The sequence below is a fragment of the Lissotriton helveticus genome, chromosome 8, assembly GCF_964261635.1.
Source record: "Lissotriton helveticus chromosome 8, aLisHel1.1, whole genome shotgun sequence".
Taxonomy (NCBI): Eukaryota; Metazoa; Chordata; class Amphibia; order Caudata; family Salamandridae; genus Lissotriton; species Lissotriton helveticus.
In genome coordinates this window covers 1,172,148,764-1,172,164,197 of record NC_136069.1, presented here as the reverse complement: position 1 = coordinate 1,172,164,197, position 15,434 = coordinate 1,172,148,764, and the positions used below count along the sequence as shown (strand labels likewise).

The following is a 15,434-nucleotide window of genomic DNA, read 5'->3' as shown; positions in this document are numbered from 1 at the left end:
GAATATTTTCAAAATAAACAACATTTAGTGAAGCTATTCCAGATTTTCACATAGATTCTATGAAACCCTGTTTATTGTTTAAAAACAATAAGTGAGTCACAATATATCGATTTCTATGAAAAGTTTTTTTGTTTGTTTGTTTATTTTTGCATTTTCCATTACAGAACAACTCAGCAACATTGCCAGTGATATCGATATCTCATCATTTTTAGATTTCTATAAAACCATGGGGCATATTAGCAAGGGCGTTATTGCCGCTTTAGCGGCACTTTTTGCTGATTATGCAGAGATTTATTTATCGCCCAATTACCAAGCTGTCGCTCACAGCAGTAAGCGACAGCTCCCAGGTGATAGCATGTCAGCGATATTTATCGCTAATGACATGCAAAGTGGGCGTACCCAAACTGGTAGCGACTGAAAGCAGTCGCTAACAGAGCTATCCACTATTAACAATACCCACGACGCGATAAAAAACACGCTCTAACCCCGATTAGCACCAGGATTTTACACATGAAATTGAAAAACGAAAACGTGGACGGCGGCAGAACAATATCAGACAACGGGGAAATTACGGGAGAACGAGACTTTACTATAAGTGGCCAAGAGGCTTGTGTCTTTTATGAGACGGAATAAAATTCTGTATATACGCACCACTCAAGCTACAACAGTGGCGTACTTAACCAGGCCGAACGAATTGTGTGCATTTCCACGGGGAAAAAAAATGTTTTAATTGCTAAACGAAAACGTGGACCTCGGCAGCTTTACATCAGGGAGAAGAAATACAGCAATCCCTAAAGGATTTAAGACAACAACATTTTGCAGTCTTGATAAAGATGGGTAGTATTGTTTGAAAACAATTGAAACGCGTCGACGCTTTAGTTCAGGCACAATCAGAGTATTGATACGTGTATGATTAAATACTGATGCAAACAATGTATTAACTGACGTATCTAGAATTGACTATTTGATGTGCAAACTGTAATTGACAATTAGTTAGGTAATACATGTTGTGTTGTCTTCATTTATGCTGGTCACAAGTGATTGTTTGTAGGAACAAATTTCTGTATAAACTAGAGTTGGGTTTTGAGTAGGTTCTTTTATCCTGTGTCATTTCTGTTTTTAAATCATTTGTATTGTGTATTGTATTTAAATCATGCAGCAGTATGTATCATGAGCTCTAATAACAAATGCTTGTGAAAATAAAGTGTTTTTTTAACCAAGTATCCATACAGTCTGATAGGTGTATTAATGCACGCTAGGACCATTTAAGAGTGTGTCAGGGGAAATTTCAGTTTTTTTGGTCTGAAGTACCTCATTCCCCTGTCTTTGGAAAGGGGTCCCTCTCAGAATTTTTCCCAACAACCTGACTTAGCCATAATAGTCAATGGGAGTTGGATTCTATGGCTAAGTGCCCACCTGCCTATTAGCGAGATTTTCCTTAGCGATAGGATTTTTATTGCTGGAAATCTCGTGTTAAACATGGGATTTGCCGCTATCGCTGGATTTTTTATCGACGTGGAGATAAACGTTGGTAATACTGCATTATCTCCACAATAAAATCCAGCGATAGAAGGCGATAAAAAAACGTGCTAAGCGCGGTTTGCGATAATTTTCGCAAGTTGTTGCTAATATGCCCCCTTGTGCGTAATTTTTTTAAAATTATTTTTATTAACATTGCACGTACGACCAAACAATAGCAGATAATATCCGAAAAGCTTGTTAGGGAATAGCATTGGATATTACAAATTAAAGCATGTGAAGACACAAGTGGATACCCAATTCTCGTTATTACCCCCCCAATTCCTCTTTGGCCCCCCTGTATTTCAACCAAGGTCCCCAGACTTTCTTCCATTTCTTAACGCATACCCTACTCCTGTATATAGTCTCTGCAGCCCTTTGGCACCAATCAAGATCCCGCCTACACTCCTCCCATCTTGTTCGTAATTTTTAATAATCACTGGAAAGGCAATTCAATCTTGTAGAGGAAACATGAACACATTTACACAGGCCAAATTATTATTTGAAATTAACAGCCGCTTAAATAAATGTACACTTATAGTTAAGACATAAACCTAAATAAACAAGCATATATAATTTGAAAGGGGGATACCTAGAAAATATATCATGATTATGACAAGGATAGTGTGAAGTCCCAAGCGACAGAGAAAGATTTGAGAGGTAAAAGGAAAATCATGTGATGCCAAGCCAGTAATGCCAGGGGTATTTATGGAAGAAAGTAAGGTAACAATGTCAAATGCAGTGGATCATTCAAGGAGTGTGGAGGCAATTGAAAGGTAATAATATTACAACAGCTAAAAGATTGATTTGACATGAATGTTGTAGGGAAGTTAACAGATTACAGTATTTGTGTGGCACTGCTCCCTGGACCCAAGACCTACTGAACCTTTACATATTTTTAAATATTTGCATGTTTCACATATACTGTTTTTATCTGATGTTAAAACAGTAAATGTTATGTAAAGATTGCTGTATAAGTTGTAATGAGATTCTATGGCTACAATACAAATGAAATGTTACTTGCCCTGCCGGAACTGAGGATAGTTCTCGCCTAATCTGTGCCTTAGACTAGTTCAGTCCATTTTTTAATCGGACATCAGTTTTCAATCTTTTCATTTTGGTTAATTTATTTTTCATTTTAATTTCTAATTTAAATGCGTGGGCAGATGTAAAACCAACTAATCACCTGCAAAAGATTTGCTTAGAACTAGACCACTTTCTCCTATTGGGCACAAAGCTTTGCAAAACCAGAACTCTAAAAAGTATACTTCTTTATTGCTTGTTTACTTTTGATTTTAAAAAGTTTTACTGCGCCATCAAAGCAACATTTGGACCTATTCATACAAAAAATATACAACAATAACGAACCGAGAAATGACATACAATTTACATATACATATACCATTTAAATATTGCACACAAACAAGTTAATTCACGATTATGGGTGTGTAGACATCTGAGATGACAAGTTATTCTTTGTAGGCATGAATGGAACAGCAGCAGAAAATATATCTTGTGTGGTTTACAGCAAGTCTTCCATGAGATGTATGTGGGCTGCTGGTATCGAAGCACCGGACGACACTCAATATATCCTTTCACTGATGTGAGTAAGTGTTTCACCACAGCAAATTAAAATGATGTGGATATTAAACCCAACAAATCTATTAATGGCTTTTTGAAAATCTTTGGAATATCTAGGCAGAATGGACAGGTGGAAAAATGTCAAGAGTACAAAAAAGATTTCCTTGGAAGAGAAATTGCTTGCCATGTTCATGATCTGAAAATTAATCCAATGAAAGAGATGTACATTTTAATAGAAGGGCACAGCAATAAATCGAAGATCATTTTTTTTGATCAATGGTTTACGCCCTCTCAAACAGGTAAGAACGTTTTTTCCATGTAATTTGTTCTGATTGCATCACGTTCTAATACACATGTTCAACAGATGTCAGAAAGGAAAGCTCTTTTGTAAACTGACTTGAGATGTATCTTATACAAAGCTTATTTAGAATTTTAAATATGGTCTTTTTTTCACCTCAGGTCCTGAATGACATTAAATAATAAAAACATATTGTGTACGTGAAAGGATGGGTCTATACATGATGTGTTTGATGAGTCTATACAACCACATGAATATACATATAGATACAGGACTTGATCATCACCTTCTCTGATTAGGGCTTTCTACAATAAATGAATGTTTGAAATTGGACACTGAATAGATAAGACAGCTGATTTGCTCAGATAAGTACTCTGTCTCATACACCTATCTTTGAACATATTCTCTAACAACCATTTAATCCTCCTAAAACCACACATCGCAACTTTTACTGCAAATATCAACCCATAGTTTTGTGGAACCTATTCATTGTCAGTCACTCCTTCATTATGAATCGTGACTCTGACAACACTATACCTTCTCTTCCCATGACATTCCTCTTCCTGCCACCACAATTCTCAGACCTAGATGCTCCAGGAAAATCCCAGAACAGCCTGCCTTAATATTCTCCCTAATCTTACTTACATGAAACAAACCCAGTTATATGCTAATAAACAGACAATACCTTGTCTTATTCTTGCACTACTAAACCTCATATCAGCTGTCTCTATCCAAATGCCCTCTATGTCCTGATTTTGTAATGCCTGTTTTCTTTTCACCTACTTTTTAGGCCTTATCTACAAACAGTTTTTAGCTGTCTGTTGTTGAAAGATCTATTGTATGTAATGTCTAGTAAACTTTGGCTCAACCCATTGATTACCATTGTTTGGCCTTCTTGCCAATCTTATTTGCTTCTTATTTGATGGATTTCTTTGCTCTTCTTGTGTTTGTCCTTCCCCTGCAGCAAACCTTCCTTACCATGCTTTTGTTTAGATGTTTTTTATCCTTACCTCTCAGCACTCAATGTGAATACATGTATACAGCACTTTCTAACCCTCATGAGGTGCTCAGGTGCTTTGTGGATGAGTACCACGCTTCTCTTTGTGATACAGCATTAGAGCCATTTATTATTCAAATTAATTATAAGTTATCATGCAGTTTATCACACAGTGTCATATAGTTTGTAAGTAGTTTGCCATGTAATTTGTCATGCAATCTATAATGTCAACAAATTGAAAAATGTTATATCATTGTTATATAAATTCTCATGCAGCTATTTACATAACTGCATGCAGTCATGCATGGTTCATGCAGGCAGTCAAGCGTATAGCTACATTGTGGTAACAACTGTGCCAATGTAATAGTATATGCAATCATCCCAGATTTCACAAAACCCCAGGCCCTGTTGGTAGTGCTAAGCCACCAGCAAGTACAACATGGAGTCAACCAGGAGTGACAGAGTCCTGGTCCCTTATGGCAGTATGAAGCCCCCAGGAAATTCTAATTGAGTCAACACAGGAACCACAAAATGCTTTTCCCTGAGGCAGTGCTACGACACAAGGAGAGACCATGAGGTTTAGTTGAGTGAGCAAGATACATTAAGGTAGATGATCTGTGGTTTAACCAGAGGAGTACTGAATTATTAGGTGAATAGGTGGATACAGTAGTTGATTGAGGTGACATCTAATAGCATTTGTAGAAGATGTGTTAGGTTAAGTGAAGAGACAGTGAGAGAGTTAGAGAAGGTAAGCATCTATTTACTTGGTGACGTAATTGCAGACAAAGAAGTGCCATCTATTCTAGAGGGCAGGACAATGTAATGGGATGGTGCTGTAATGCAGACAATATATTGTGGGTGCACTATATATTCTTAGTGTTTGCATGTTTAATGGAATTTGGCAACATCAGGTCCCAATCAGGCTAAGAACAATGTGTAGAACAATAATGTGAAGCCAAATGAGGTATCTCCAACATTTGCACTATAAATATTGAGTTTTCTTGTAATGCATAGAAATAGTGCATAGAATCCATTGTTGCATGGGATTTGACATGTCAAACTATTCTTTGCAGGGATAGATGGAACAGAAGCAGCCAATGTCTCTTGTTTGGTTTACAACACGTCATCAATGAACTGTACATGGGCTCCTGGCGCCAACGCTCCAAAGGACACTCAATATAGTCTTTTACTGAAGTGAGTAGATGTTTCCTTACTACATTCCAAAGAAATGTGTATCTTAAACAAGGCTAAAGGCTTATTGTGTATTTGGACATCTTGTAAAATGCAGGCAAAAAGAAAACATTGAAAGATGTCACCACTACAAAAACGATTCTCTGGGAAGAGAGATTGCATGCCATATTGATGATCTGAAAATAAATCTCCTGGAAGAGACCTCTGTTTTGATTGAAGGACAGAGCAATAAAGTGAACATTCTGACTTTTCATCAAAGGTTTAAACTTTCCAAAACTGGTAAGTTCACTCCATCTCATTATAGTTACTTTCAGCCAGACCTCTTCATCCATTAGTCTGTTGTGTCATTCACATTTTTTTGCACCCACTATAGAATACGGCATGGGGCAATTGGTCAGCCCACTCAGTTACTGGCTAACTTTACTATGAGTGACAGCCTTCTGCCCTTTCGCAAGGAGTCCATCACACATAAGGTAGTTCTGTACAGTGCCCCGACTACTATGGCAATGTGTGGTTTATAAGACTAAAAAATATTTTTGCTTTCAGTCAAGTTTTTTTAACATTGACGAGTGCCTGACAGCTACACCAACTAAGGGGGTCATTATGAAGGCGGGCAATCCGCCCGCCTTCACAACTGTATTTACCCCCGCCATATTATTATGGCAAGGGGTACCGAGGCAAATGGAAAGTCCGTCCGCTGCTTTTCCGCCGGTCGGCAATCGTTACGATGGCAGGCCGGGGGGAGCTGGGGCATAATATGGTGGCGGTGCCTGGAAGGCACCGCCATCCATATGATGATGCCTGTTTTTAAAGGCCTTTCCATGGCGGCGACGCACTATTAAACCTCATATCAGCTGTCTCTATCCAAATGCCCTCCTTGTCCTGATTTTGTAAGCCTTTTTTCTTTTAACCCACTTTTTAGGCCTCATCTAGAAACAGTTTTTATCTGTCTGTTGTTGAAAGATCAATTGTATATAATATCTAGTAAACTTTGGCTCAACCCATTGATTATCATTGTTTGGCTTTCGTGCCAATCTTCTTTGCTCTTCTTGTGTTTGTCCTTCCCCTGCAGCAAACTTTCCTTACCATGCTTTTGTTTAGATGTTTTTTATCCTTACACAACTGAAATTTGGAGAATGCAACTTTTTTCTTTACCTCTCAGCACTCGATGTGAATGCATTTATACAGCACTTTCTAACCCTCATGAGGTGCTCAGATGCCTTGTGGATGCGTACCACCCCTCTCTGTGTGATACAGCATTAGTGACGTTTAATATTCAAATTAATTATAAGTTATCATGCAGTTTATCATATAGTTTGTAAGTAGTTTGCCATGTAATTTTTCATGCAATCTGTAATATCAACAAATTTAATTTTTGTATATCATTGTTATATAAATTGTAATGCAGCTATTTACATAACTGTGCAAGCAGTCATGCATGGGTCATCGAGGCAGTCAAGTGTATAGCTACATTGTAGTAACAACTGTGCCAATGTAATAGTATATGCAATCATCCCAGATTTGACAAAACCCCAGGCCATGCTGGTAGTGCTAAGCCACCAGCAAGTACAACATGGAGTAAACCAGGAGTGACAGAGTCCTAGTCCCTTATGGCAGTATCAAGACCCCAGGAAATGCTAAGTGAGTCAACACAGGAACCACAGAATGCTATCCCCTGGGGCAGTGTTACACCACAAGGAGAGACCATGAGGTTTAGTTGAGTGTGCAAGAGACGTTAAAGTAGATGATCTGTGGTTTAACCAGAGGAGTACTGAATTATTATGTGAATAGGTGGATACAGTAGTTGATTGAGGTGACATCTAATAGCATTTGTAGAAGAAGTGTTAGGTTAAGTGAAGAGACAGTGAGAGAGTAAGAGAAGGTAAGCATCTATTTACTTGGTGACGCAATTGCAGACAAAGAAGTGCTATCTATTGTAGAGGGCAGGACAATGTAATGGGATGGTGCTGAATTGCAGGCAATATATTGGGGGTGCACTATATATTCTTAGTGTTTGCATGTTTAATGGAATTTGGCAACATCAGGGCCTAATCAGGCTAATAACAATGTGTAGAACAATAATGTGAAGCCAAATGAGGTATCTCCAACATTTGCACTATAAATATCGAGTTTTCTTGTAATGCATAGAAATAGTGCATAGAATCCATTGTTGCATGGGATTTGACATGTCAAAGTATTCTTTGCAGGCATAGATGGAACAGAAGCAGCCAATGTCTCTTGTTTGGTTTACAACACATCATCAATGAACTGTACATGGGCTCCTGGCACCAAAGCTCCAAAGGACACTCAATATAGTATTTTACTGAAGTGGGGGTGCATACCCATGGTACCCCCCTGCATTCCCATGCTCAAGGTGGCAGGCACCGCGTTGTGCCTGCCACGTTGTGCATGGGAATGCCTTTTCACCATTGCGGTGGGTGCTGCTTACAGCAGCACCCGCCGCAATGTTGGAAATGTGGAATGCGACCACCAGGGGGCGGTCACATCCTAATCAGTGGTGTGCCCGTCATCCTAATCAGCCCCAATGTTTTGTACAAAAACGATGAAATCGATAGAAATACAGAGTTGATATAAATCTCTTCCGATAGGAATTTGCTCACTTTTTCTACTTTTTCTCTTCTTAATGAAGAACGTCTTCTCTTATTGATGGCTAAGGTGAAGTCTTGTTCACCGAAAGATGCATGTCCCCTGACATTTTTTATACTTTCCCTACCTGAAATTCTGGGAACCATTAAATCTCTATTAAATACTTCTTTGCTACAAAGAATGGATTATGAGATCATTTAAAGAGGCCATTGTAATTCAGCTTCAGAAAAAATAAGGTGAAGACCCTTAACGTCTGAAAAATTACTGTCCTATTTCCTGGTTGCCATTTCTCACTAAACTCTTGGAGGCTCATGTGACACAGATATTCTGCTCTCATCTTGAAACTGCTAGCTTATGAGGCTTTGCTACTAAGTGGTTTAGATCTTATTTGGATGATCACACCCAATCTTTTCAGCTGGGTGCCTTTAAGGCCACAGCTGTAAAGGTGAAATGTGGTGTTCCCCAGAATTACTCCCTATCACCTCACCTATTTAATATTTATATCAGACCACTTATATATAAGTCTTGTCTTAGTTTGTGTTTTCTCGTAATTTGATTTGTTAGGTGCTTTATAGTATTTGCTATGCATTCCAGGTAGTGGAGGCTTTTGTTATTCATGAACAGTTTTACATTTCATTGTAGCATTTCATATATTTCTTTAGTTTTTTTTAGATATTTTAGGTTTAATTTGGGTTACAAATTGTTCTATCCTTAGTTCCTGGTAGCTTTGATCATTTTTTAGTTCTAGGAATTGGTATAGGGTAGGATGAGTGTGGCTTGAAAGGCGTTGTGCCATCCTTTCACTGCACCACGGTATTTGGTACTTGGGTTGGCATCTTTGGTCAGAACGGTGAAGTCTGCCAACCCAACTGTCTTCAAAATAGCCCATTAGGGGATTTAGTTTCTGATTCCGGTTTTGATAGTAGGGGGACTCTTTCGGGAGATTGCAGTAGCAATAAAGTGACTAATACAGATACTACGTCTACTCTTTATTTCAATTTGTAAGCAAATAGGCTATTTGTTGCATATTCTACACTTAGGACCTAATTAAGAGTTTTAGTGGTGTGGAGAAGGTGGCATCACCATGCTCCCGCACTGCCAAAACTCACCGCCACCCACCAGTATGTTCATGGTCTGACGGCATTGTGGTCCAATGGCGATGCAGTTTAAAGGTTCATTTGTAAGCCTTATACTGCACCACCGAAGGACCGCCAGAGCACTTTCCTGCACAGCATAAACTGTGCAGTCCATGCCATGCAGGATTGGGGTACTTGAAGAGAGGGGGGCACAACATGTGCCTCCTGCATGCACCCCAGTGCACAGGGGCAGCACGGGTGCATGTAGGGCCCCCTTTATTTCCTCACCACTAGCAGTTTCATGGAGTGAGAACCTTCATGAGACCCCTGGTGGTGAGGAAAGTTGTAATATGGTTGGCGGTGCTGGAGGGCACCACCAACCATAATGCAGACCTCACACCGTCGTGCCACCGCCAGGGATCTCTGATCCCTGGCGTTTGCAGAGGTGTAATGGCAGTCCGACTGCTGAAGTTGAAATAGGGTTGCCGGACCACCGGTGTGGCAGTGGACAGACTGCCACTGCTGAACCACCATGAGTCTGGCAGTCTGTGGGCCGCCAGTCTCATTAACCGGCCCTTAGTGCAGATTTTTGGAGGTGTCTCCAAAAGCTTAGATTGAAGTGATAATAGCAGCTTTGTATGGGTGTGGGGGTGGATTTTTTAAAATAGTTTGTTTAATTGCCTGCTCAAGGTCAATTTTAATTTTTTGGGGGTAGTAGTAAAAAAAAATAGATTTCTTTTTGAGGTTTCAAGGGACAGTTTATTATGGTTCACAGCATAATAGTCGACCAACATCAGACCGACTGCGGCCACATCCATATATTGAGGGCAAGAAAATCAAGCATTCTGACTACATCCAGCATGATGGTAGACCATATCCATCTAAGTGACAAGGATCTCTGGCCAGGCAGTACTTCGACTACAATATATTAGGTCATGAAAATTGAAAATCCACACAGAAATAGAATCAATTCAACTTCAGAAATAACATATAAAACACCCTCCCTCCCCGAACCCACCCTCCCGAGCTTCCATTCAGACAATCAGTATTTATTAAGAATTTCTTTGTTGCCAACCCACTGACGCATGTTCCCAACATGTAGTGAGTGTGTCGGTCTGTCACTCATGTCCCCGGTAACTTTTACAATTAACCCCTTCGACGCTCATGACGAGCTCAGCTCGTCATGAGGTACACCTCTCGTACGCTCATGACGAGCTCAGCTCGTCATGAACCGCGGGTTTTTAAAAACTTCAGCGCACAGCGGCAAAATGCGCCGCACACATGGTGTTAAGGCATCTCTCTAATCTGCATGGGCTGGGTATCCTTGATGGACTGGTCATCTCCCTCTGGCTCCAAGAGCACCTGGGTCAGGGCAGCCCAGGAGAGCAGGATATCAGCTACCTTGGTACCCCTATGTGTTCTCCCTATATGTGCCTCCTCTGCTGCTGACCACTCTAATGAGTCTCCCACAAGCCTACCTTTTAAGGGGCTTCACTGCCAACCAATTTATAGCTGACCGTCTCCAAGCCACTATGAGGCCTAGCATTGTTAATCTTCTACTCAATTTCAATTAAGGGTTTGCGAAGAAACATGTTAACCAACCACACGGAAGAGCGCCACACCTAAGATATTAACTTAGCATTGCGCCTTTCCTCTTTATTTTAATCAGGGTAGGAGACCCCACAATTAAAATTATTTTTGCAAGTACTTCCAATCCTGTTTTAACTCACATAAACATCACACACTACTTATTCATCTACACTCACTAAATCTCTCACCCCCACAGCACCAAATGGCTATTTGAAAAAAGATTTCCACCAAAGTGCCCCTCATCGGGAGCCCATCAGGCATTGCAGCGCCTACCAGATGAGGAGCAGCCTGATGATGAAGCATAACACCCAACTGGGTGTGTGAGGGCATTACATTCCAAAGAAATGGATTCCCATCTCTTTGACTCTGTAGCCTACTCTTCTTTGTATATTGCTCAATTCTAGATCATTCAGGAATAGCATAACTTTAATTTTCATATTGCATCCAGCTCCAATGTCGGGCCTTGTTCACCTCCTGTAGGTGTGTCATAAAAACATCATTAATTTCTTGTTGTGTATAGACGACCCGACCCAATCGGTCTCTGACGGCCATGATAGGTTGTATCAAAGGACTCAGAGCATATCAAGCCAGCCAATAGGCAACCAGCTTTATCGCCTTCCACATACCCTCCATGCCTGCCAACTCTATGGGTATATTTCTCCAGTTGATCCCATATTTCGATTATTTATTTACGATGTCGGTCCCACTGATACCACAACCTAGGGCTAACAGTCAGCTGTTTCTCCATTGTCTCAAGGGCCTATTCCTAGCGAGTTAAGTCACCGTCCAATGTGCAGCAGATGCTGACTGTAGTAGTCAAGCAGACACCCAGCACCACCACCTTCATGGCATTCCATTCGGAATCCCTACAGCCTATGCTTTCTCAGTTAAGATCAAATTACTGTGTAAGGGTGTCCTGTAATGTGGCCTGAAACACCTGATCTTTAAGCACATCTGAACTTAACCTCCAAAATGGCATACTGGGTATCTGGCGTTCCAGGGAATAAGTTATCAGGAGTGGAGAGAGATTGGACATGTACCTAGCCAAGTATTGTGCAGGTCAATGGAACAAAAAATAGTCTAGCAAGCTATAGGTATTAACTGCTGGTGTAAAGCAAGAATAATTGAGAGTGTTTGGGTGTCACAAGCGTCAAATGTCAATTAGCCCAAGGAAGTCAGCCCCTGTGTAAGTGAAGCAGATAGATGATGTTTAGTGCCCAATCGGGGAGGAGATCTATTGAGTAGGCCATCAAGGACACAATTGAAATCCGCCGCCATGATAACATCTGTCATCTCAGGATTCAGAGCCGTTCCCAGCACCGAACCCATAAAGGCACGGTCATCTGTGTTTGGAGCATATACTTTGCTAAAGCAGATATCGTGGGTGTCAAGTGTCCCCTCCTGTACAACAAATCTTCCCTCTGCGTCTAGTTTGGCCTGAATATGGCTAAATGGAACCCTCCGGACCACCCATATTAGTGCGCCTTGTGCATCCCCCGAATAGGAGGTGGCATATACCTGACCCCTCCAACTTTTTTTCAAACATTTAAGGCAGTCGCCCCATAAGTGTGTCTCTTAGAGACAGGCCACTGCCATCCCATATCGTCGAAGGAACGTGTATACCCTGTTGCGTTTCTGGGGTCATTTAAGCCATGGACATTCCAGGTCATCGTCTTATATTTCATACATAGGCTAGCCATGTAATAAATTGGAAGGGAATATCAACCTTCCCACACATCAGTGAGGCCCAAAGTCTAATATGTTGTACACCACTATTTCTTGAAAAAAAATGTTTTTACTTTTTTAATTTGTTTCAATGTTATTTAAGTTATCAATATTGTTATATTCAATATTTTATATGTTTTCTATATTTGTAATGATTTAACAATATTTTGTTAAGCTATATTTTTGTGCTCGTTATTGTGGTATTTCTAATATTTTTAAAGGCAATTTTTTTGTTATCAATATTTTTGTATTTCCTGTTTGTGTATAAGGGGAAGTTATTTTGGTAAACAATATTTGTTGCCAATATTTTGATGAATTGATAATTAAGTTATGTTATATTAAACGGTACTTGATATAGCGCTAACAATGTGCCCCTGGACTCAGCGCAGCAGCGACAGTCAAATGGAATAGCAGTAGATCAGAATAACCAGGGCTTAAGATTTTTTTTTAAACTTGTGAAATCGGTCCTTGCACGAATTTACACGGGGAGATTATTCCAGTGTAAGGGGGCTAGATGAGAAAATCTTACATTTTTGTCTGGGCAGTGAAAGATAAGTTTCTCCTGTAAGTATTTGGGGCCTTTACTGATCAGGGATTTGTGAGTCAGACAGAGAATTTGAATAATTCTCTTTTCCTGATAGGGAGTCAGTGAAGGGCACTGAGCGAGGGGGCCAATGACACATCTGGCAGCAGTTTGCTAACCAGGCAGTGTTTTGGATAACCTGCATCTTAGAGGGAAGAGATTAGTTGGTCACTAGTATTAGAGCATTTACATTACCAAGGTGGCTGATTATTAATGCTGTAGTAAGAGTCTTTCTTGAACTCAGAGGAAGCCACTGAAAAATTCTCACATAGTTCTGAAACAGGTGCCACATGTGGACATGACCTGGTCTTTCAGCGATAGATTTTCATCCAGAAGTGTACCCAGGTTTCGAACTGTTTTGCTAGAGATGGCGTAGGGCCAAGCTAATCAGGCCACCAGTGCTCTGGCCAGTGGAGCTAATTTTGGCCAAACAGAAGGATCTCTGTTTTTCTCTGTTTAACTGAAGATAATTGAGGGACATCCAAGTGACAATTTTTCTCAAGCAGACAACAAATCTATGTTTTACATTTTCAATGTCAGGCCAAGAAGAGATAACTAATCGGGTATCTTCTGCCTAGGAAGGTGTCTAAAAACTACAGCACTAGATAGACTAGCTGGGCAAGGGGAGTTACATAAAGAGCATGGGGCTCAAGGAGGAACCTTTAGTAACCACTTGCTCAGGGAGAGAGTCTTGAATTGAAAGGTGCCAATAGAAACCATTTGGATCCTGCAAATGAGATCGTTTTTAAACTTACCAAGGGAAGTTCCCTGGATACCTATGTCATGGAAGCAATGAATCAAGATGGAATGTGAGACTGTATCACAATCTGCCGACAGGTCGAGAAGAACCAGCATTTCTGAAATTCTGGCATCCAGAGATAATCTAAGGGAGTCTACTACTTCTAATAACACGTTTACTGTACCATGGGAGGCTCTAAAACCCGATTGTGAGACATCCAAAAGATGGTGGTTGTCTAAATAAGAGAAGAGCTGTTTGTTAACGTATGACTCCAGAACTTTGCCTATCAGGAGTGGAAGAGATATAGGGTGATAGTTAGCAGGCTCCTTGGATCTGCCTTTGGCTTTTTTAGGATGGGTATAACGTGCAGCTTTTCATTCTTGAGGAACAAGAGCTAGGGTCAGTAAACAGTTGCATAGGGATGTAACAGTGGGCACAAGAAGGGTGAACTAGAGTGTCATTACATGAGGGGGACAAGGTGCTGGATATTCTGGATAAGTGCTGGATATTCCGTCATGTAACCAAATGAATGGCTCCTTCCCTTTCTTATACCATTTCCAATAGAAACAAAGAGAAAACCAAGCAGCATGGATAGTTCAATTCCAGCCAGGGCTTGAGTGTGAAAGCAATTAGAAGCAGATACCATTAAAAATAATGATCCACATAATCACAAGGGGATTTTATTACATCTGATTTGTGCCTCATTTAACAACTGATAACAAGGCATAGAATCAAATTATGTCCACTTCGGGTGAGGCTGGCTGCTTTTTGCTAGAGCCACAAGTAACTTCAGGTGAAATTGTCATTATGTTTTATCCAAAGTATGCAGTTTGTGCTCTTAACTATGGCTAGCGTCGAGTACTGCACTCAAATAATGCCTAATGCTCAGTTTGTCTCCATACAAGAAATCAATGTTTTAATTATGCTTCTTTCAATTATGAAATGTGCTGTATTATGTTTTTACTATGCTAGAATTGTTATGGTTTTAATTAACTAACCAATAAAATCACTCATTCATTCATAGTGCCAGAGATGAAGGATCGGTCTAGTCGAATTGTGGCTGTGGCAATACATTACTGGACTGCTGCTCCACACTAGGCTGTGGCTCTGATGCCCATTGTGCAGCTCCCAGCAGTGCGAATGCCATAGTAGGAACTCGAGCCACAGCCATGATGCCTATAGCCCCAACGCAAGTGTAGTAGGTGATGCAGCCATCTTGTAGTTGACTGTTCAGACACCTCAATAAAACCCCTACGTATTGTCAGCCAAAATGATGGCCTTGTTTCCCTCAACAAGATCAAATGCCATTGTGTGGCCAACATTTTAAAAGAAAGGGCTTTACGTCAGCACACTACTGTAACTGAGCTGCTTTAAAAGGTAGTAAAAGATGGGAAGGGATTGCTTTGCTTCCTTAAACCAGGCACTGGCATTTCTTGAACTTTGGGTGCTTGTCAGATGACTAAATCTTTCATAAGGTGAGTTTGCTGGCTTGAAAGAAACTGTAGGTTCTCTAACCAGAGTGAGCATGG

General features: G+C 40.4%; 1 protein-coding gene across 2 annotated transcripts in view; it reads left to right on the top strand.

Moving 5' to 3' along the window:
• The window catches only part of LOC144773202 (granulocyte-macrophage colony-stimulating factor receptor subunit alpha-like), a 372,152-nt gene that overhangs the window by 187,768 nt on the left and 168,950 nt on the right, over positions 1-15,434 (top strand). For both annotated transcript variants that reach the window (XM_078658090.1, XM_078658091.1), the window contains 4 exons: positions 3,001-3,121; positions 3,217-3,398; positions 5,468-5,588; positions 5,683-5,864. In XM_078658090.1, coding sequence (XP_078514216.1) covers positions 3,001-3,121; positions 3,217-3,398; positions 5,468-5,588; positions 5,683-5,864 — 606 coding nt within the window. The remainder of the gene's footprint in view (positions 1-3,000; positions 3,122-3,216; positions 3,399-5,467; positions 5,589-5,682; positions 5,865-15,434) is intronic.